Source organism: Podarcis pityusensis, assembly GCF_964106645.2.
Source record: "Podarcis pityusensis genome assembly, chromosome: 15".
NCBI classification, from domain to species: Eukaryota; Metazoa; Chordata; class Lepidosauria; order Squamata; family Lacertidae; genus Podarcis; species Podarcis pityusensis.
This window is the reverse complement of record NC_138040.1, coordinates 7,721,724-7,744,779: the sequence shown is the minus strand read 5'-3', so window position 1 is coordinate 7,744,779 and position 23,056 is coordinate 7,721,724. Positions and strand designations below refer to the sequence as shown.

The 23,056-nt window shown below is 42.3% G+C and overlaps 1 protein-coding gene across 45 annotated transcripts in view; it reads left to right on the top strand.

The window, feature by feature from the left end:
* The window catches only part of MSI2 (musashi RNA binding protein 2), a 448,144-nt gene that overhangs the window by 406,320 nt on the left and 18,768 nt on the right, over positions 1-23,056 (top strand). For 18 of the 45 annotated variants that reach the window (XM_080983060.1, XM_080983059.1, XM_080983062.1 and 15 more), the window contains one exon: positions 15,448-15,624. The exons of 24 other annotated variants lie outside the window; for them this stretch is intronic. In XM_080983060.1, coding sequence (XP_080839186.1) covers positions 15,448-15,624 — 177 coding nt within the window. 3 more of the 45 variants (XM_080983076.1, XM_080983082.1, XM_080983080.1) reach the window with 3 other exon arrangements.

The window sequence follows — 23,056 nt, the reverse complement described above, 5'->3', positions numbered from 1 at the left end:
TCTCTGTGTCCAGCTTCTTGTTAGTAGCAGCTGGTTGCATGTTTTTTTTGCTTGTTCAGATGAAACGGTTTAAGAAACGACTCATATCCAACTCTTGAAAAATGTCTCTCTCTCTCTCTTTCTCTCTCTTTTAAAAAATATATATTTATTTTTGTTTATTTTAGTACACTTTCTCTCTTTTGGTTTTTTTAAAAATTACTTTCCCTTACTTAATAAAACAAAACACTTGTTGTTCGTGAAACATCTCACATCTCCCCTTGCCTGTTCTTAGAGTGTTATGTATCTGTGGGACTGAACTAAATGCATGCACTTGTCGTAGTTGTAACCGGTAGCAGTAGACGTAGTTGTAGAACATGCATTGTTGAGTTGATATTATAGGTTCTTGTCGGCTCGAAAGAGCATGGCAGTTGCAGTGTAGCCGCGGTTTGATTGGAAGTGTAGGTCAACCTGTGTAGAGCAATGCTGAACACCTGGATGCATAGTACAGTGATCATTATCTCCCAAACTTGGGCCTACCAAATTCAATCAGGACATTTTATTATTCTGCAAGGGCCCTTGGTGGTCTGGCGGGGGGTAGTCAATTGACCGTTGTAAAAGAAAAAAAGTGACCCTTCTTTTAATTCTAAGTACACTTACTTGTGAGTAGTTCCCACTTAAGCCAATGGGAGTTACTCATATGTAAGTGCTTTATGATTTGAGGCCAAGTTTAATTTCAGCAAGCATTGTACACTCAAGGCTTCCTACAGAACATTAACCTTCTTAATATTCTGCATTAGCGCTCCGAATCCTTTTTGGAGGCCTTAAACCAGGCCGGCAGAGCAGGAAAGCCGTCCATTGGAGACCTAAGTCATGGAGAGTATGTACAATGACTAACCGTCAGAGTATGCAGAGGCACAAGGGAATTGGTTTTAGATCCTAAAGTGCAAATTTGGCTACGCCACAAACTTGCCACTGTTTGTATTCATTCCCACATTGCCAAGTTTTAGGATAATGTTTTGGTTTTTTTCTCCCCTCAAGCACTACTGAACATTTCATGAACAGTCAATATTAGGTGTCCCAAGGCAAGTCTCATCATCTTCCTCATCAAACCAGCAAAATTGTCTTTTGCTTCTTCTCCCTCCCTGCATTTCTTTCTTTCTTTCTTTTTTGCACCTAGTTTTCTGTACTCAGCTTCTCAAAATTGTTTTCCAAATGAGCAGCAGTGGGTAGGGTTGGCAGCTGGTAATTCAAGTCCTGAATGCCACATTACATTTGGTTTGTGGCTGCTACTGTTTTGTCAGCACATATCCTGCTGAGAGTAGATTGCGTACATCACCGTTCCCCTCCCACCCAGTTCGACATCTTGCCTGAAGATGCACTGCTGGTTTGGAGTGTGTTCAATTTACTGAGCATGCTCAGTGTAGACGGTTAAATCCAAGCAGTTAACTCAGCATATGTTACTGGAAGAAATAAGGTACGCTAAATATTGTTTCATTATGCAGTTAAGAATATTGTTCTAACAAATCGTAAAACACACAGACTGCCCCCCCCCCATGTTGTTGACCCAGATGGCAAGTACATACCCTTCATTGATTGAAGGTGTCCCACTTCCCTTATTGTGCCAGTATAGTTGTAAATCTTACGCACTTGAGGTATGATTCTATAACTTGTCTCTTAAGCAGCAAATCTACTACAAGGAATGGGGCCCACTGTTAAATGTGTGATGCAGGAAAATTAGATGGGTAACGTATCTAAAAGTTAGCAAAGCGGAAAATTGCATGGGAAGTAGCAATCCACGTCGTACACTTAATTCCAGTACTTTCAAATATTTAGTCTTGTCATTAAGCACCTCTCTTGTTTGCAAATTGCAGTAATAAAAAAAGAAAAAAGATGGGAGCAACAGTTGGTTTGTGTACACAGAATGATGATGGGGAAATTTGTAGCAACAATGTTGGAACAGTTTGAATAGCCACTTGTGTTTTCTTCACAGTCCAAGGGATAGACCTTGAAGCAAGCCCTGGATGCTTAAATGTATATGTATTACTGTCTAAAAAGTGTATAACATTTAATCCAAGTCATGTAGTCAGAATGTTAACAAGCACCACCTGGGGGATAGCAAGTGGTTTTCGAATGTCTTTCTCCTCTGAAAGACCCAATAATTACAACTGTAGCCCTGGACAGCTGATGCAATAGAAAGAGAAAATCTTAATGCATCTTAATGCACCTACTAATTTTCACTCTATAGTGTGGTAAAAAGAAGATGCATCTATAAATCCTTCTATTTGCCTAGCCCTATAAATGCTTCTATTTGCCTAGCCAGCAGAATGAGACTGGAATGATTTGTCAATAAGTTCAGAGCAGAAGGGTTATCCATTAGACCAAATATTAAGCTAAGGCTTAGACAGGGTCTTTCAATGTAAAGAACGACACTACAACCTAGTATGCCCTTCCCTGCCTTGTGCTTCCCATAGTAGGTTGTATCCAGAGATAACTGTGTCCATTGGTTTTCTTCATTCCACCACTGTATCTATGCTCTCCTTTAAAAGCAAGCACTTGAACTAGCATATATAACTCATAGCACTTTGACATATTTGAATGGCTTTTGCGTCCCCTGCACTTCCATTGCCTAGCTCTACTTGTTCCCTTTTGGACCACCAGGGAAAAAAAGATTACCCTGGTTCCTTAGGCATGGTTCACCCCAGACTGGACGGTCCTCAGCTTCTGTCAATTTCCCGACATTTAAAAGCTGGTCTGCTAACTTTTAAGCACCAGCTATCTGGTTCAAATGGAGACGATCCTTTTCATCCTGGCCTGGCTTGCCCCTAAACATTCCCCGGTGCCTAAGAAACCCAAAGCCCTCCCCCTGGTGCCACGGTCTGATCCAGACATTGAGACTCCTCAGCTCAGCCTGCACACAGCCTCTTCTTTACCTGTCCCGCAGAGAGTCATGCATGCGACTCAGGTGGCACATCCCATTTCTCCACTTGAGGCATCATGGGAATGTGCTGCCCTGCAAGCCTTCCTTACTTGTGTGGCATGGTGGCAACCCGCAGAGCGCTGGCTTCTGGCAAGGTCTCGCCAAAATCTTAGGAGATCTCATGCTCTCTAAGAGCTACCTGCTGAGATCTTACCAGCTGCCGGTGCTGCTTTTCTGCTGCTTTGGGTGCTGCCTCTTGGGCTTCTACCACTCAAGGCAACTATCTGACTCCAGTCAGTCCGGCCCTGATGTAGCTCTTTATGTAGTAGGCTGGAAAGCTCTCAAACCCCTGCTGGCTTTCTGCCTGCATGCCTGCTGTTGCTACATATTGAATTTGTTTACTTGAAAAATTGTGCTTTGATAGATAAAAAGGTGAGACATTTTGCTGCCCTGGTGTTCTCGCCCTGCTGTCAAACTCACTTGTTACCTTGATGCTTTGTCACTGGGGCTCCTCTCTTGCTCAAAGTGCAATGTGGCTCTTTAGTAGAACACATACTCTGGATGCAGAAGGTCCCAGGTTAAATCCCAGGTAGGACTGGGAAAAGATGCTCCCCCTCAGTCTGAAACCATGGAGAACCTCTACCAATCAGCGTATATAGTCCTGAATTAGATAGGCCAATGTGTTGGTGTAAGGCACCTTTCTCTATTCTGTACCTGAAAAAGTGTCATGGGGAGTTTGCTTTGGCTAACTTCATTGAGGATTGCTGCTTGTTTGAGAATTCTTTAAACGCTGCAGGGAAACTGTCCATGGATCCCATTCCTCAATCAGCCAATCAACCCTCTTTTTAAAAGGGTTGCAGCAAGGCATTGTGAGCCTGGGTGACACGTCAGTAGAGAAAAATAAATTGCAACACGTGCCATCACTAGGCCCCTGAAGGCTCCCTTAAGTAGGTAGAGTGAGAGAAAGAATTCAAGTGATGCTGGTTTGCCCCTCGCTGTTATACGACAATTACTTTCCTGCATTATTTTTCGAAAAGAACTTAAAGCAGAATGATTTCCATTCAGCTTCTGGAGGCGCTCACTGGAGGAAAACCCCAACCATTATAGAAGTTCGATACCTGTGAGCCTGTTCTGGGATGTCCACCTGCACCCCGTCCATTAATTTTCTTCATTCAAGGGCAAAACATTCTTTCTTAGTGAAGCACTCACCCTCCTGCACACTGAGGAGTTCTGTGAATGCTGCGGCCAAGTTCTGACTCTGGCTGCAGTAATTTTACTTGATTCTATTGTGGGTAAAATGTATTAGCTTTTAATCACTTATTTTGTAATAGAAAATCCAGGGCACTTGATAAATCATCTCCAGCGCAATTAGTGACCAGCTCAGGAGAGCAGGCTTAAGTACGGTATAAGTTAATCTGTAATGAATGTAGTCACTAACTTTTAATGGTCTTCTCAATCAGTGGAATTATTTTTAATGGGCAAACACTCTTCCACGGAACCCGCTCTGACTTGCAGGGTGCCTCACTTCACTCCTGTGATCCAAACAGACTAATCATGTGTTCAGAGGAAAGGGGGCTCTAAAAGGTTCTTTCGCTCCATGAATGAATTTTACTCTACTCTTGGCAAGCCCTGGAACAGGCACTTCATGTAACTCAATTTTTCCCTGATGGAACAAAGCTGAAGAGTGAGGTCTTCTCTTTCTCTTTCCTGCAATCATTATCCATTTTCCATTATAATAGTCCCAGGAGGACTCTGGCAATCTAAAAGCTATTCAGGCACTTCTTCAGATACAGGCAGAAGCACAGTGATGGAGAGCTAGGGTAGACCAAGTGTTGGATCCATACCTCAAAAGACTTGGGTTCAAATCCCTCAGGACATTGGGGAATCAACTAAGGTAATGTTTGAACTCATGCAAGTTAAAACTTAGCAGGCCACACTTTATAGATTGGGAACCACTAGGGAACCACAGCACAGCTGCCCTGAATCTTTCTGAGAGAGTGTCAGATACAAATAACTAGGTTTGTGAGATGGCAAACTGCTGTCTCTCAGTCTCAATTTCCTTAGGCTAAGAATAGGGATGCCTTACCTCATAGAGATGCAATAAGAATGAAAAAGATGAAGATTGGAAGACTCCTTGCACATCCCAACAGTTTTGCATGCACAGTTATTAGTTTAATATGCCTTTTCTTTGCAGAACGCAATCCTCTGTGCATAAATGTTGCCCATGCGAATATGAGTGCGAGCTCACCTTTTTCCTGCTATTTTTCATATTAGCTCAGCAATGCAAGAGCTATATATTAGAGCCACAAATAATCTCCCCTTCGGATGCAGAGTCATCATTTGTCATCTTTCTGCTTATTTCTTCCAGGACCATTGATAATTCCTGGGTCCAAACAGTGCCTTCACACATTCAGGTTTTATTTATTGTCCACAGCAAAGAGTAGCACCCTATTAAAGGTAAAGGTAAAGGACCCCTGACAGTTAAGTCCAGTTGCGAACGACTCTGGGGTTTCAGCACTCATCTTGCTTTACTGGCCGAGGGAGCTGACGTTTGTCCGCAGACAGCTTTTCTGGGTCATGCAGCCAGCATAACTAAGCCGCTTCTGGCAAAACCAGAGCAGCACACAGAAACGCTGTTTACCTTCCTGTTGGAGCGGTATCTATTTATCTACTTGCACTTTGACATGCTTTCGAACTGCTAGGTTGGCAGGAACAGGGACCAAACAATGGGAGCTCACCCCGTCATGGGGATTTGAACCGCCGCCCTTCTGATTGGCAAGCCCTAGGCTCTGTGGTTTAGACCACAGCGCCTCCCACTTCCCAACCATAAAAATATTGGGGAAACTTCAGGATCTTTTTTAAAAAATACTGTTTTCAAGTTGTTGCCCTGTTTTACTATGTAAACCCTTTTTAGAACTTTTTGCTGAAAAGCAGTATATCTAAACACCCCTAATAAATAATCCCTAGTGGACCACAGTGCATTTCAACAAGTGACTTTTCTCTTAAAACCATGCCTGGACAATGACCATTCTGACTTAAATGTGAGGTTAAGTCCCGGTTTTATTGTAATTTGCCTCTTTTTCATATCTGTAGCTGCACAAAAGGCCTCAATTTAAAATTAACAGGAACAATAGCCTATTAATGTGTTACAGTGGGAGGCCAGAGTTTCAGTTGCCATAGCAATGGAGTTCGGCTCATTTGTTTTGTAGATGAATAATTACTACACAATTAGAGTAGGCTAAAAATAAAGGGTCCCTTTCTTCCCAGTCACTCATTAATATTAATAAAAGGCCTGTCCAGGCTGTGGTAAACAATTAATGCAAATCTGGCCACCAGTGGTAAAAAGGTAGCAGTAAAAGACTCATTGCTAAAACGAGAGTGAAAAAGTAAGAGAGATTATTTCATTCCTTTGGATAAAAAAGGCAAATGATTTGGAAATGATTCTATATTGACCCAGGATGAGTTGTTGTATTGCTTATAATGGAATGGCCGCTGGCTAGAGCTGGACAACAGATATATGAAGTTTTCAGAGTTAGTTCATATGGAGACAGGTGGCCCTTGAAGTATTTCAGTCCTGAGAAATATAGAATATAGAAAGCACTGTTGCCATGAAGGGCATTTTTACACACCAATATAAAAAAAGGCAGCAACCTGCCCTCAGCCACCCTTTCAGCAGCTTCCTCAGTCTCTGCTCTTATGTTCTCTCTCTGCCATCCTTGTGGCTGTGACTTCGCACTGGAGCATAAAGAACATCCTCTGTGTTTCAGGTTCCAAAATTTCATCATGATGAGCAACAACAGAACGTCCAGAGCATCTCTTAGTTAGGGCTGCCGTATTTCAAAAAGTACAAATCCAGACACAAAAATTGTTGAGCAAAATCACAAAAAAGAAAACTTGAGCTATTTTTAAGGAAATTCGCCAAAATCTACACTTAGGGTGTGGGTTGCCAAATGTCTGGATTTTTCCGGACATTACAGCAATTTCCTCCCAGGCACTGTTTACAAGGGCCAAACTCTAGCTACGTCCGGACATATGGCAGCCCTACTCTTAGTGAAACCAAGATAGACACTTACCTTGGAGGGCCGATATTTGTCTTCAACACAGCAAGCAAAGCAGGCAAAGAAAGATGAGGTAGTTGGGTTTCAGATGAGGGATTATATAGAGAGTAATGGCAAACAGATACCTGGCAGCAGTAATCAACCATGTGAAGGTCTAGAGCACATCAACTTAGCTTTATTCTGCTGCCTTTTAACCCAGTGAAGGCACTGATTGGGGAGATATTCATTGGAAGCACCTTGGGCCTCACCTGGCACCTTCTTCCAGAAATCCACTTCACACTTTTTACCATGCTGTATTCCACTGCATGCCACCACCAGCTCATTCCTGACTTTATCAACTTGTGTTAAAGATCATGTAACCTCTTTTTCTGCCCACTGTTTTCAGTGACTCACTCACGATCAGATAAGACATTCAAAAGATAAATATTCTGAATATTCCTTTCTCCTCTTTATTCATTGGACGAGCTCCTTGGAGTCCAGACTGCTCTCGAATGCAGGTGTGAGATAAGGAGCACATGCTATATATATTGTGGCTTCGTGAGTAGCTATTTTTAGCAATAAAAGTTCACCGTGATAAGAATATGACCAGCAAATCACCAGCTTCCATTGCTGTAGGTGAAGAAGGTACACAGCAAAATGCTTTATGATATAGTGGCATCAATCGTCATGCTGGCGAATGGCAAAAAAACTAAAAGTGAAAAACAAAAAAGTGAAAATGAATATCTCAAAAGGGGAACAGGTAACCAGTAGTTGAAGTTGCTGTCAAACATTGACTTCTTCCTTCTGTTCCAAGAAACAAAATGGCTGACCAGTTGATTGGCATGGTCAACTATTTTGACAGGTTGCCTTGGAATCCCGAGCCTCTATGATTGTTGTCTTCTCTCTCCCCACCCCCCACCCCCACTCAATAATAATAATATCTGGACGAGATGTCAAAATATGGTGCAGGCTTTTCCAAGGCATGGTTATCTTCTGCCCTCCAAAACTATGTAACAAAAAGAGAGAGAAATGTAGCACAGCATTTGAAAGGTCGACATTTGTTTGTTGTTAAGGATCTAATTAGAAGCATGAGAGGGAGCAGACTGGCTGCTTGCTTGGCTAATTAGTGACATGCACGAAGACCACTTTGAACTTCAAGGACACAGAGCTATTAGCACTTACATCAAAAATGGATTAAACTTCTGTGCTTTTGTAATGATTAAAGATGAGCCCCTCAAGTGGAAACTCTTTTGTCAAATGCTGCAAGAAGAACTGGAGCCCTGATTGCCGTTTCTCTTGGAGAAGCTTTGCAAGGCCTCGCGTGTGATGGCACTGGCCCCATCTGAAAATGACACTGTGTTTAATTCACAATATGGGAGATTTTGATTAGGTTATAAATATTGATTGCTCATGAAACATCACAGCTAAGATGAGAAATGTATTTATTTGCCTCCATGAGCGAGTGCAGGATTTTATTTTGTGAGGGTTTTTTTTTATATACTTTGCTGTATGTCAAGTATTTTGTTAATCTGTTCCCAATCACTTGTCGACAATCCTTTATCAGTGTGCAAGTTTAAACTCAGCTAAAACAGCTATTAAGGATGCAGTTGTTTCTAATATACTTATGGCTTTGGGCGGGTGGCTAACTTAGACGTCAAAGTGCCCCAGCCTATTGCCATTTTAGTGGCTTTAAAGAAGTTGTCTAAATGCCCCGGTGCCTCATCTGTCTGACACGGCAAAAGAGCAATTCCCCCACACCCTCTCCACATTACAGTTTCTACGTCCCTAGCAGAACTTTGGGGAAGAGGAAATCCTTCCTATCTTATGACAAACCATCTTGAGGATAATACTGATGCAAGCTGAGAGGTGCACATCTTTCCTGCTCTCCTGAGTTCTCATTCTGGCCTCTCCGTAGGCCACAACAGACAAGGCTTGTCAACCTGGAACAGGAGTATTTTGGGCCATTTCTACAATTCAGCACCATGTGATCTGTGCAAAACTCTTTGATGCACCATCTCCATATAGAAACCAGTCTCAAGAGACAGCTCTTTTCTTAATCATATTATCAACCTATCAGCAATATTTGCAAACTGCGCTTCACTGTATGTATTCTGGATTCAGTCTTTGCCAATGTTCCTCCATTCCTCCATCCCATGTATCCTCTTGTTGATGCTCCTCTTGAGCTACAAATGCAACTGGTAACACCATCACCCTTTCTGACCACATTATGCAGCAATAGATGTATGGCATTTCTCCACTGACCCTTTTGAATTGTATGGATTTCAGTGGGATTTGATCTTGCTTAGCTGTCGCTGGCTTGTGTCCATATTCCACAAAGCAGGATGCTAAAGCCTGGAGATTGCAGCTCTTTTTATACATGCCATGGGGATTTAGCTTCTACAAATGTATCCGAATATCTTTTGAGCTGTATCATGAACCCAGCTGCACAATGGCTCTTTGAGCTGCATTTAACCTCCCTTGTGATTATGTTACCCAGTTATGTTACATGAAGCAATCAATATGTTCCAAAGCTTGCAGAGAGGAATGTTCTAACCTTTTGAACAGACTCTAAAATCCAGGTGGTCTTCATTTTGTACAGGGACACCAAGACTATTTCCTATTTAGAGCAACATCGTGGAAGTGACACCAGTAGCATAGTCAGATAATTTTAGGCTTACTAACCTTATACACGGACACACCTCTTAGATCTTAGGTTTAGTCATGTTGCATTTTGTAGCCCTCTTGCTCGTTTTGCTGATTGGGGCTCTGGTCATCTGCCCCAAAGTCCAATTCTGAGACCACCATCATGTAGCAGATGAGAGATTTAAGACTAGAATATTTACAGGCCCTTCCAGCATGATGGATGTTTGCTTTTAGGCAGTGGGTGGGCAGCCTGCAACCAAACCAGCCTGACGCATGTTGCCCTCCATCTCATCTCATGGAGCCCTTGGTCTAATGTCATGCTGGTGGGGAAAGTTGAAAGAAAGAGGAGGTTTGGAGGAGGAAGAACCAGGGGAGAAAGCAGAGACAGAGGGAGACAAATGAAAGGAGAAGAAGAAAGGGACACTGCAGACCATGGGCAAGAGTGATCTGCCTCTCCCTGGTTGCCCATCAGGCAGGGGATGAGAAGGGGTGATAGAGAAAATGAGTGGTCCCTATGCACACACTTTGTATCTAGCTTCATCCACTGCCCTCTTTGGTTCTGCCACCACTAGCATTCAACACTCTCCCCCAGCTGACCCCCAAAGGAACGCAGCCCTCAATAGAACAAGGGCTCCTCACATTTGTTGAAGGTGAAGAATGTTCCCTGTTTTCTTCAAGTTGTTTCAATGCCCTGCTCTGCTGCTGCTTAGCTCATACGTTTATAAAAAGAGACAACCCAGAGATGAGCAGATTTTTAAGAGTGTGTTCAGGTGGCAAAGTGGTACACAAAGTGCCCCATGATATTGAACTTTCCTGATACCTGGGAGCCCCTTTTACCATTTTTTCGAATGCCTATGGGCATCAATAGATGCTTAGCAAGGTAAGGGTTCAACTTGATTATGTTTCAGGGAGGAAAGTGTTCTTGTGGGATTTATTGTTTATTGTATTAGGGGTTTTTATTGTTTGTTGGTTTAGGTTTTCTTCATCTTGCAGTTAATTAATTCACAGTATTTGTGGTCAGAAAGAATCACTGCAATTATCCAATTTGATTTATTGTAGCAGGGGTTTCCAAAGCATCCTGCCAATGTTTTTATCCATTCTTAAGTTGATGAATTCTTGTGGTCAGCGGGTCAGCAGCAGTTCTCAACTTTCTAAGATTTGAAAGCACCACCAAATTTACATAAATGTGCTCTTAGTGGCATATCATCCTATATACTTTGCTTTCAAAGACAGTGAGCCCCATCCGCTTAAGAAAGGCCTTTCTGCCCTGTGATCCAATCATCATTCCAGTTTTGCAGGTCACTTGGCTAAAGCTTTAGAGAGTGACCTGCACAATTGGCATGATGACTGGGCAGTTTATAATCCCATGGCAGATTGCACAAACACAATCCCAAATGCCAGTTTCAACTAGACCTAAAATCTGAAGGCATCTGATGCAGCAGCCTTGCTGAAGCTAAGCAGGCCTGGCTCTCATTAGGGCCTGGATGGGAGACTGACTGGGACCTCAACATAAATCTCATTGAGTTCTATTGAAGAAAGACAGATTCAGATAAAAAAGAAAATCAGTCAGATCATCTCTGGGTAAAGTCTGACAGGGTGGTATTATCTCCCCTGGGCAGGCGAGTCTTGTCCGTCTGTCTTGTATCCCACCTTAAAATGGTGCCTGCATGATGTCTTAGAATAAGGCTTTCCATTGAGTAATGTGTAGAAACGTCTGGGGGTGTGCAGCTTGAATGTTTGCAGCAGGTGTTAGGGGAAATTATGACACTTTCTTCCTGAGTCTGCAACAAGGAAACCGTTGGTAAAGTTATTGAGGGCTTGCTTGACAAAGCAACTCAGTTGCACTGGTCAATCATGACCACTGCTGAGGAACTAGAGATTTAAGCAGCCATGTACTGCACTGACCCGGCACCAGGGATGGGAAACCTACAACAGCTCCCACCTCTGACTTACAACTCCCATCAGTCGCTGAACATTATCCAGGCTGGTTGGGGCTCATGGGAGTTGAAGTCCAGCAACATCTGGAGAGCCACAGAATCTTTGGTATCACCTGGCTTCCAGGACCAGGAAGATGCCAGTTTGCAGAGTTGTAGCTTGGCTCAAACTGCCTGCATTTCCCTCTTTCAGCCAGTCAGGGGGCTAGGTACCTGGCCACAGGGCTCATGGCAATACCTGACCCTTGTCAATCACAGAAGGCACAATGGGACATTTTTTGCCAAAGTATTTTGGCGTTTCACACTTGTCTGTTTCTACTTGTTTACAAGCATTTCTAAACCACTTCATATTTAAAATCTCTGAACCATGTAGAAAATTGCAAACATAAAAACAGCGAAACTGTATAATAAAAACAGATAAAACCAATTCTAGTCAAAACAGGGTCCAGTCTTAAGGGGCAGGGAAACTCTAGGTAAGAGGAAGTGGCTGAAGCAACGTCTGGCAGAGGAAAGGGTAATCCATAAGGCAGAGGCAACAGTGGGGAACTATGATAGTCTGTACAGTATGGTGCCACAAGCCATTTCCCTCCAAATTGTCTATAAGTGTCCTTACAAGTCTCCATAGCAGCAGTCTTTCAGGTAACGTGGCCTAGGGTTCTCCAAGGCTTTATATGTTAATAACAAGACTTTGAACATGACACAGACTCTAGCTGGCAGCCAGTCCAGGTCCCTCAGCACAGGTGGAACATGTGTGCGTCCCGGTGCTCCAGTCAACAACCTGGCAGCTGCATTCTGCACTGCTTGCAGCTTCTCTGCCAATCTCGAGGGAAGTCCCACACAGGGAGCATGTCCTATTGTTGGGTCCTTCCAGCCTTCCAGTTCTGAAGCACACTTTGGACCCGTTTAGCTCCAACGTTGTACGTTGGACCTCTACTAGCAACCCAAATTAAGCAACGCCAAAGAACAGCCACTGGTTTTTGAAGTATAAAAGTTGGAGATGGTAACGGCAGGTTTCCCGTTGGCTTGTATGCCCAGCGCTACATGTGCTGAGTGTCGGCGCTCCTTGTTCGACAGCGTCTCCCTGATGTACACATTACTACACGCAGCTTCTGCCTCCACTTTCATCTGTATCGGCAGCATTAAATATTATTATATCATTTACTCTCTCGAGCAGGAAAATGATGTTTGGCAGCTTGTTCTATGAATTTTTCATAAAGATAAAAAGCGGCCTAATCTTGTGAGCTTTAACTCTCAGTAGCAGTAATGGCTTTGATTTAAAGTGTTTTGTCTTAATGATAGTTATATTGAAAATTTCCTGCTGCTTTCAAGCACGCACGGTTATTATCATAAACACTGATGGTGCAAACGGCTGCCAAATTGCGTGTGGCTGCTTATGGCAAGAGAGGAGAGAAAAAGAGAGACAGGGAGCTCTATCGACAGGTTGCTGTCAGTGAGACCTTTCAATCTTGAGAGCATTTTGAGTCTTCCCGAAGTTTTGCTTTGACCTCCAGAAGTGACTTTTGGGGTTCTCTTCACTTCTCAGCACTGTGGTCCACAGCCAGGCAAGGATAGCAAAATGAAGCAGAATCTCAGGCAGTGTTTGTACAGCTGTTCTTCTGGAAAGTACCCTTAATAAAGGAGCGTTTACACACGCTGCCATCATTCTGCGCTAAAGTCAGAACACACAGTTGTTAAGTGTCCTCTGGAGGGCCAAGGCCCTCAACAGAGACCAATTATTTACATCCACTTGGGCAGAAATTCCCCATGTTGCACGATCCTGCAGAAAATGGCCTACAAACAGATTTGGGGTCACTTCCCAATGGCTGATGCACTTGGAAAGAGAAAGAGTTGGAAGTCCAGGGTTTGTCAGTCCTGCAAGGAACACCACACCAAGGGGAATTAGTTGGCATGGAAATTAATTCTGCATGAGTGAGTTCTGCTTTGAATGTCCTTGTGGGGGAAATCACTTCCCCTCTCATTTTTCTCGGTGTGCATTCTTAAGATGTGTGTTGAGAAACAGAAGAGAGTCAACGTGCATCATTCTGTCTGGCTTCTGGGAGATCTGCCATACATGTCTTTGGGACCTAAACAGGTAGCTATCTGACCCTTCACAAGTTACAAAGGCACAAGGCAAGTGCCTGCTTTGCAGCACATATTTAAGAGTACTGGTCAAACCTCAAAAAAGAGATAAACTCAGTAATACAGGTGCTTTGTGCTACGATCTAATGAGAAAGAAACTATCACAAAACTCTGTAGAGATTCATGGAAGTTTGGAGCAGAAAAGTAATTTCCTGAGAGTTATTTATTTTTCCCTGTTCAATTCTTTCCTGAATTCACCATCTGGAGGCTCTGTTTTCATAATGGAGTGATCTATTTTGGTGATACAGTTGATGCTGAAAGTAATAAATAAATAAATAAATAAATCTTCCTTTCTGTTTTATTTAAGTTCATCTTTTCTGTCTTGCAAGTTCAGACCTGCTTTTGCCTTTTGCTGGAAGGCAATTATGAATGTGGAAGAGCAAAAGTCTTCCTGATGCTGGGGGGGGGGGGCGTTCTTTGTTGTTAGCAGTGGCTTACAACACAGATATTAAAATGTACCTCTAGTCCACTTGGCTTGGGAGAATAAATGTGTAGACTGGTTTGTTAAAATGCATGCAGACTTTTTTGCACCAACAAATTTGAAAATTGCTGTCCTTTAAAGGATGCCCATGATGTGAAATAAGAACAAGTTTACTATCCCAAATCCCAACCAGTTGTGAAGTTCACTCACTGCTTTAGTCAAACTTGGCTACTAGCCATGATGGCTATGCTCTGCCTCCACTATTTGGAGACAGTATACTTTGGAATACCAGTTGCCGGAAACCACAGGAAGGGAGAGCATTGTAGCACTCAGCTCCTGCTTTCAGGCTCCCCATTGAAGCATCTGGTGGCCACTGGGAGAACAGGATGCTGAACAAGATGGGCCATTGCCCTGATTGAGCATGGCTCTTAGTTCTTTTGAGATTCCCCCTGCTTAGCTAGGTTAAATGTGGAGTAGATCAACTATTTGTGATACTTGCCCATTAATTAATTTTTGTTACGTATACTAGTTCTCAATCTGAAGGTTGTGACGAGGTTTAATAGAAATCAACTTCTGTTTACTTCCTACTGGGACCCAAACCAATTGAAATCTACAAACTGCCTTATTAAAGCCATAGCTTTGTATGGTGTGAGACTCACTCATCTCATCTGGGGCTCTGTGGAGTTCAACTTTTATGGCCAGGACATTAACACAAACTCCAAACCTTGCACTATGCAGTACTAAAATGGAAGTGGGGGTGGGAGTGATCTTGTAGGATCCAGTACAACAGGAAATCCAGGTAAGATCAATTAAGGAACATTTCTCAATTAATACATAGATATACTTTGGTACAAATAGTTATGCACACGCGCACGCACACACACACTTTGTATACATTGCACCTGGTGGTTGGGGATTTTTTTGCTTTTTATGAGTTTGGGGAAAGGGACTTCATGTGGATGAACCCCTGTAGCTTTGCAAGGTTAGGCCCAGTCAGCTTGGTTCGGCTTTTCTCTACACTTCTCAGTATGTATTGCATTGGTTGTCATTTTAATCAGTTGGGGCTCTGTGTTTTCATACTTCTGTTCTTGTGCCTGTTTTGGAAAAGAATATATAGTACATCAGATGGTGAGTTTATGTTTTTTTGGTTTTTTACAAAATCCAGGCTCAATGCCTCTGAACCTATGAGTCTGAGTAAGGACCTGGAGCGTGTATGATCAAGCTGTGGTCCACTTGCTCCTCAAAATCCTACATACATATATTTTTGCTCTTGTTTCCGTGATTTGTAACTGTAAAAAAATAATAATAAAGTACAATTTAATATTGAAAATAAGAACCAATCCAGTATCCACAATGATAGAGTCACTGTATCTCCAGGGATCCCCGATTACGGTTTCTATTCTCCGCCCGGTGACCAACGGGCTCAATTATCGTACGCGGACTATGGTTCCATGGGGCCTCGGGTGGCTCAGATGCTTCGTAGCGAGCACCCTGCTTCAGCGAGTAACTCCCCCCTTCACCACCTTCCCAGCCCGGATCAATTTAAAAGCCCAGGTTTGTATAGAATTTCATTCATTTGGGGAAGCAAAAGGAAAGAAAAATGGCAATAGCATCACATATTTAACGATGCACAGAAAGAGATCTGCATGCTATGTATGCCACTTAATGGTTGGCAATCAAACTTCACTCCATCCTTTTACTCAGTTCTAGAGTTTTTGTCGACTTTGCTTCAGTTGTGAAGGGCACAGTTTTCTTTTAGGGGCTGTTCCAGATCTGATCAAATGTCAATCAAAACCTTTTGTAGAGGCATGACAGCAGAGAGTGAAGTAGCTCATTAGATGTGCAGGGCAATCTTATTCATGTATACTTGGAAGTAAGTCTTGAGCTTACTAAAAAGTGCATTCCCTCCTCTTAAGATGGGTGTGAATCAAAATTTAGCTGTATTCTTTAAAGATTAAATAAAGGACCCTAATAATTTGTGTTAATTTTTTCAAGATTCTTCTTAACCCTAGAGATTTTGATGCAAAAGGTTTCAAACTGCATATTCTGTTGAAAGTCATTATTAGCTAGGTATTTGACCTGAAAGAGATGCTTAGAATAAGGTGTGTGTGCTTGTGTATGAATGATACTTCATCCTCCTGAGAATCTTTTACTTTGCTTCTTCCAGAAATTTGTTTCTGACATTTGATGAGCTCTTTCATTAGCAATCTGATCCTAAATACCTCTTCAGTGCACCTATCTTATGCTGCATAAGCTTCATGTAGTTTATCATTTCAACTGAACTGGGAACTATTGTTAGATTTAACTATGGTTTCTCCAAACAATCCAAGATAAATTGTGTTTTCTGATCCTGACTTGTTTGGATAAAACCATTGTTGAAATTAAATGAAAATCCTGGTTTGGATGAAACAATAAACAGTGGTTAGTTGAAAATGCTTTTGATTTGTTCTTTGTGGCTATAACAGGAAGAGAGGGAAGAGCAGACCAAGTCACTAAATTACAACTTAGTGTTATGTCCAAACCTGGTCATTGTTTTCTACAAGGATTCCACAAATGTATCTATGACTTAGATTTTTAGCACACTCTTTCTTGAAACAGACAGTCTTCTCAGGGCCCCTTCACACCTGTTTTTGAATCATCACCAAATGCAGATTCGCAAATTCTGCATTCCACCTAGAATGAACTCTCGCAATGAAACCTTGGTTTACATTATGTGTTGAAAGAGTTCTTACTGGTTTTAAGGTTTAAATAAGAGGAGGAATATCTTGCTGTTGCTCATAGGCATGTGGTGGCTTCTAAATATATACTTATGTAGAGTTCACCACTTGAATGAGTCAGCCATCATCTCTCCCCTCCCCACCTTGGAAAATCCTACATAACTAGTTGGCCTAAATACCTGTACATGGGGTTGATTTTTTGACAGTCTTGTAAAATTGCTGAAGTGCTTTTGCCTTGAAAATAGGAAGCCATCATTTCCTCCTCACTTTGTGAATCCACCTCAGTATAATGCGCCATATGCTAAGGCAGATGTCATAATGAATCATGGCTGGAAATTCCTCCCCATTTTATCAAAGAGAGTTTATCTTTCAGTGGTGACCTTTCTTGTCCAGAACTGGAGTAATTTGTGTGCAGGCTTTGTGTTAACATGCCAGTTCATAGGACAAAGTGCCTGATAAGCCAGCCTTAGCTCTCACTTGTCAGCAGTGCCAGCAAAATCATGCTCTGGGCTCTTGTCACACAAGCACTCCTTAAGGCAGCCTTCCCCAACCTGGTGCCCTCCATATGTTTTTGACTACAGCTCCCATCAGCCCCAGTCAGCACAGTCATGGAGCCTGCGGCTGATGGGAGCCGTAGTCAAAAATGGAGGGTACCAAATTGGGGGAGGTGCTTTAAGATTTCACCATTTGGGCTCCTCACCTTGCTTTCAAATCATGCAGTAAGCAGAATAGTAGATTCTCCTTTGTCTCAGGAGAGAAAGTCCTGTTTCCCATTTGCATATGTTAATTCATCAAATCATGAATTAAAAATTGGCCAGCATTGAGGCGCACCTAAAACTGTTTTAGATACAGTAGTTTAAAATCAGCAAGTAGGAACACTCAAGCCAGGATCAAAACAAATGGTGGGACTAGTTTGCCTGGTATTTTGGATAGCTCAGTTGATTAGTGTTTGGTGCTGATAATGCCAAGGTCACAGTTTGATCCCCATACAGGAAAGTTGCATAGTCCTGCATTGAAGGGGGTTGGATTATATGATCCCCAGAGTCCCTTCCAACTCTACAATTCTGTGATTCTAAGTGTGCATGCAAAAGTGTTTTGAACAGTGAGGGGGCTCTAAGGATCATTGCAGAACAGCCAGAATGTACATGCAGGTAGCCTTTTATGTTTAAATGTATTTAATTGCATTATATCCTGGTGAGCCATCAGGCAGAATTCTGGCTGTATTCTTTTCATTATATCACCACAAATCACCTTATCCTGCAGATTAATAAAAAAACTCACTTTTTGGATTAAAAACACACATACGCTCAGGCCCCGCTGTCAGAACGCTCTATATCTGAAATCTCAGTTATCTGAACACAACAAATTATATCCAAACCTTACTACACAAACGGCTGATTCAGATATCTGAACAGCCAAAGTTTGCCCACTTCCTTACTCATTTGTGTTTTGCGGGTCCACAACAGCCATTTTCAGTGGAAACCACAGTGGGAGGGTGAGATATCAGACAAATCAGAAAGCAGGAAATATTGGACAAATCAGTTATTCCTTCTTTGGCTTTTGCTGATTGGCTGCAGGCAGAAAGCATGAAGGGAGAAAGCATGCATTAGACATGTTCCCACAGGAAATAATGAATATGATCAGCTTGTTTTGTGAATACTCGCCAGACAATATATTTTCTGGGAATGAATCCTGTTCGGAAGGCGAGACCTGTGTGTACATGTTATGTTGCACATTGTTTTACCGAAGAGATGCTACAGAAATAATGCTTAAAATCTATAGGCAGGAATGTATAGGTTTAGGGTGCAGAAGTGTGTGAATTTTTAACACATATATTGAAACAGTTATGTCCCTAATGAAGTTTGGAAATGAAGTCCTCAGAGAATGAGGACGCTGAATATGAAGGAGATGAGATCCAGCAGAGAAAAGCAGGAGGGATTTATATTAAATGCCACATCCCATAGCAAGGACCTTTTTTAAAACGTTTTTTTAATGTTTGATGTTATATTATGTTTTTATATGTGTTGGAAGCCACCCAGAGTGGCTGGGGCAACCCTGCCAGATGGGCAGGGTATAAATAATAACATTAGTAGTAGCATGAGCCCCCTCCCCCCCCAGCCAGATTTGATAATGCAGTGAACCTTCACAATCCACAGCAACATGTGGCATCTTCAGTGTGCTATGGGAAGAGTAACTTTTCATATGTCTCAGTCTTGTTTCATACCCACCTAACTTCCTCAAGTCTCAGAAGAAAAGAAAAGGAGGGATTAGAACTTGGACTCAATATGCGCCTGGTGAGGAAGAACAGAGTGAGTTTTCTTGGTGCCAGTGCTTTTCTTCTAGAAAAAAAGGTGTCAGTAGTACTGCGTAGCCTTGAATAGCACTTGTCTTGGCATCAGTGCTGCCTTCTGTACTCCCTTCTCCAAAGCTCTCCCACACTGAGCTCTTTTACTTATTTGCCCTTTGGGTGATAATTTCCCCGTTTTTGAAAACCAGGGCTCAGTGTGTTGTAATGTTGGATAAAGACTGGGGACTCAGGTTCCACTTGCCCCCAACTGAGCCATGGGCCTCACTGGGTGACCTTAGGCCAGTCACCACCTCAGGCTATGCTGCCTTACAGGGGTAGAAATGAGACAGGATGATATATGCCACCTCCAGCTCCTTGGAGAAAACATGAGTTACAGATATTTTTATAGATACATAAAAAAGAGCTTACAGTAAAAAAGATGGAGCAGGGGTGTCACAGCGTTCCTTTACTGACAGTCTCCTGAGCACCTTTTAGTACTCCCTGAAATAATAGGGTAGTCACCAGCTCATCCAGAATCATTTCATTCAGCCTGCTGGATGTTTTGCTAGCTTGCTTAAACAAACCTGTTAAGTGAGTGGTCTCTGTTTTCCCTGCGATGTGGAAGGTGGTATCTTAGATTTCTACAAGCTAAATCTCTTGCCATTTCTTAGGTGAATCTTAGATTTCTACAAGCTAAATCTCTTGCCATTTCTTAGGGCTACTCTACCTGCTATTTGTTTTAGGTGTACATCAAAAAATGTAATGTGCAAGTGAAGCAAACACATGTACTATTCAGGTACGGCGACTGGCTGTGGTCTGTAGTTAAAAGCTCACAGTGCCAGACTCAGGTTTGTCTTGGTTTAATGTGCAAAATGGCCTTAAATGATTCTGGGAATAGTTCTCTCTTTATGGCAGTCCCAATATTTACCAGCCCACCCTCCCACCAATCTTCTTTTCTCTGGGTTCAGCAAAAAAGCTATCCCTTCAGTTTCTCCCCTTCACTTACATTTTAAAACATTCCATTTCTGCTTTGATCCTCTCAATCCTATTTCCTCCCACCTCTTGTCTTAAATTATGGTAGCCCAACTGGACAAAATTGGTCATCGGAGACTTGATCAGCGTGATGCTGTTGTTTTCCATTGCTTGGATACATCACTTTCTCTAATGTGCCCCCCCCCCAGGGGCTGCGTTTTAGGTTGTAGGGCTTTTTCCCCTAGTTTGCTTTTGAACAATGCATTATTGCTGACTCACACTCATCTTGTTCTCTCTATTAAGCAGCCGGAGGAACTGAGTCTGCGACGTGAAGTGCATGATTGCGAGTCCATGTCATTATTTTTAGCTCCTAATTGAATGTGAACTTGCTGGACCTCTGTGTGTAATCTAGGTTAATGGGCACACAATGTGGCATTAGAGCTTCCCACACTCATTCCTGTTTGTGGCCCAGTTCTGTTTTCTGAAGGGGAAGGTGGGAAACAGACTTTTACTACTTTATTAGTTTCTCACCAGAGACTCATTTGGGAGCTGCAGGCTGGCGTTGACAGGAAGGTTAGATCCACTGTCCAATAAACCTGGAGATTACAGCTGCTTTTACCACTATATTCCCCCTCCCATTGCAGTCATCAACCTCCATGACCCCAATTTAAAAAGAGCCCAAAATAGTAATCCATCACTTTTTGTTTGTGCATTTTTGTTTTTACTTGTTTCAAAAATATTGCTTTGCCCTGTACTTCATAAAACTTCATGACCGCGAAATGGAATTGACTTATTCCATAGCTTTTCAGTGCAGAGATCATGTTTTCATCTCAAGTTGAATGGCAAGGATGTTACCGCTCAAATTGCTCATTTGCACAAGATACTGGGCAACCTGAAAATTAAGAGGATGAAGAGAAAGCATTGTGCAATGGCCATCCATTATTCTTTCCTGCCTCCCACCCCAGACTGCTCACTACAGCATCTTCTGCCCAGCATTGAAAATAGAACCCATAAACTAAACTCATAAGGGTCAACTTTAGGGATGGAATTTTCTGAAAATCACAGTGTTGATTATCAACACACTTTTTTTTCTCATTCCAGCCTCAGTCCTGAAGGGAAGCAACTTATTTTTTACTGGTTCTGCTTAAACTACAGATAATTGCCACATATTATATGCATAATTATATGTATAATATTAAACACATATTACATATGAATACATTCCAGGTTTCCCAAGATAACAGATGCATACAACAAGGCATGAATTTAAAAAAAATGTATCTAGTTTTATATGTTTCATATTTATAAAATCACACTAGCAAAGCATCAACTTGCTTTTCCATCCTCCCTCCCGTTCCTTTTAACTCATGTAATGCCTTTTTTCAGATTGCGAGATGCTTTTTGTAAGCTGCTCAGAGCCTTTTTGGTTAAAGGGCTGAATATAAATACAAAATATATAAATGCTGTGTAAATGAATAATGTAGTGGCAAGAGGAAACCAATCCTTGGCTCCAGACCTGGGGAACCAACACCAGATCTAGGCCAGTCTGGCAAGGGTGTCCTCCTCAGGCAGAGAGTTGTTTGGAGATCCCCGAGACAGTGTTAGTGAAGACAAAGGACAAAAAGAAGTCTTTGCTCACCACTCAGGGAAAAAAGAGATGAGATGTCTGTTTAAAGAAACATGGTCTTCTCACTCCAAGACCAGCTCTCCCTTCAAGTTGCACACCTAGAGACCCCAAGCCCAGATAGCCACAGCCCTCAAAACATCAACCCAAGCCTGGACCCTGACATCTGGCAAGAATCTTCCAGTGGTAGAAGCAGTGTGAGAAGGCTGCACACTGGAATTCCAAGCGATCCCAAGGGACAAGTTTGTGCAGACCCAGTCCTCAAAGAACCCCACCAGACACCTGAAGACTCCAGGCAGTCAGCCTTAATCTTCAGATCAAGGCCATTGCACCCGTTTCTCACAGGGATTCTCTTTAGCATCTCTCTTTGTGCCACTGCCCCCCCCCCCCAGCCTGGTTTCAAAACTCCTTAATTTTATTTTCAGTGTTCTTCTGAACAAAACAGCAGCAGGTTCCCACTTTTTGTTGTCCAGTCTAAATAAGAAAGTTTGAGCTAAAAAATTACACCCTGCAAGTTATACATTCTCTCTGGCACTTCAAATAGGTTTTTAAGCTTTTAGATTTGGCGTGTTCTCTGATTTTCCCATCACCTCCCATGCTTATTTAAGATTTGTTTCTGAAATACATTATCAGATGACTACTCCCTTCCTTTTTGATACTTCACGTCTAACTTGCAGTATTTTTTAAGTCTTACAAGGATGCTTGTATTGGAGAAGTATATTACAGCAATATATTCTGATTAAAAGCCAGTCTCTGCAAGGTGCTTTTTCTCTGTGGCAGTTCCAAGACCTGTCTTCTCTAATGTGTTGGGTCTACTGCAGACTGCCAGCTCTGTAACAGCTTTTCCAAACGCTCCTCTGAAGTTTTTGCAACTCGCTGTTTTGTAGGTCATGAACAAAAAAGGAGCCGAGACATCTTCTACTCCTCTAGTGTATTTGCAAGATAATGTCCCAGTGGGCGTGCTTTTTATGCTTTGCATTTCTCCTGTAGTCAATTCTGCGATCACAGCGAACTATGAAAATGATGTTCAAACAATGGGAAATTACCCTTGACTTTGTATAGTCAACAGTCTTTGTTCAGACTTCACAAGCAAATTCTGAATGTACAAACAGTATCATTCATATGTGTGTGTGTTTAACAACTGTGAAAGGATACATTTCAATATGTTCTGGTGAATTCAGTTGGTTGGTTGCAAGGCTCCTTGGAGGGGGCAAGTGTCCCTGAAGGTGTGGGGGCACTGCGGGGGCTTGCTCCTGTTCCCTAAGCTCCTGCAGTCTAAAACAATTAGGCCCAAAATTGTTGGGCAGAGAGTTGGTCAGAACACTGAGAAAAAGTCCCCAACCTCTGGAATCTGATAAGTTTGCTCACACTTTCTTGCAAATTGTC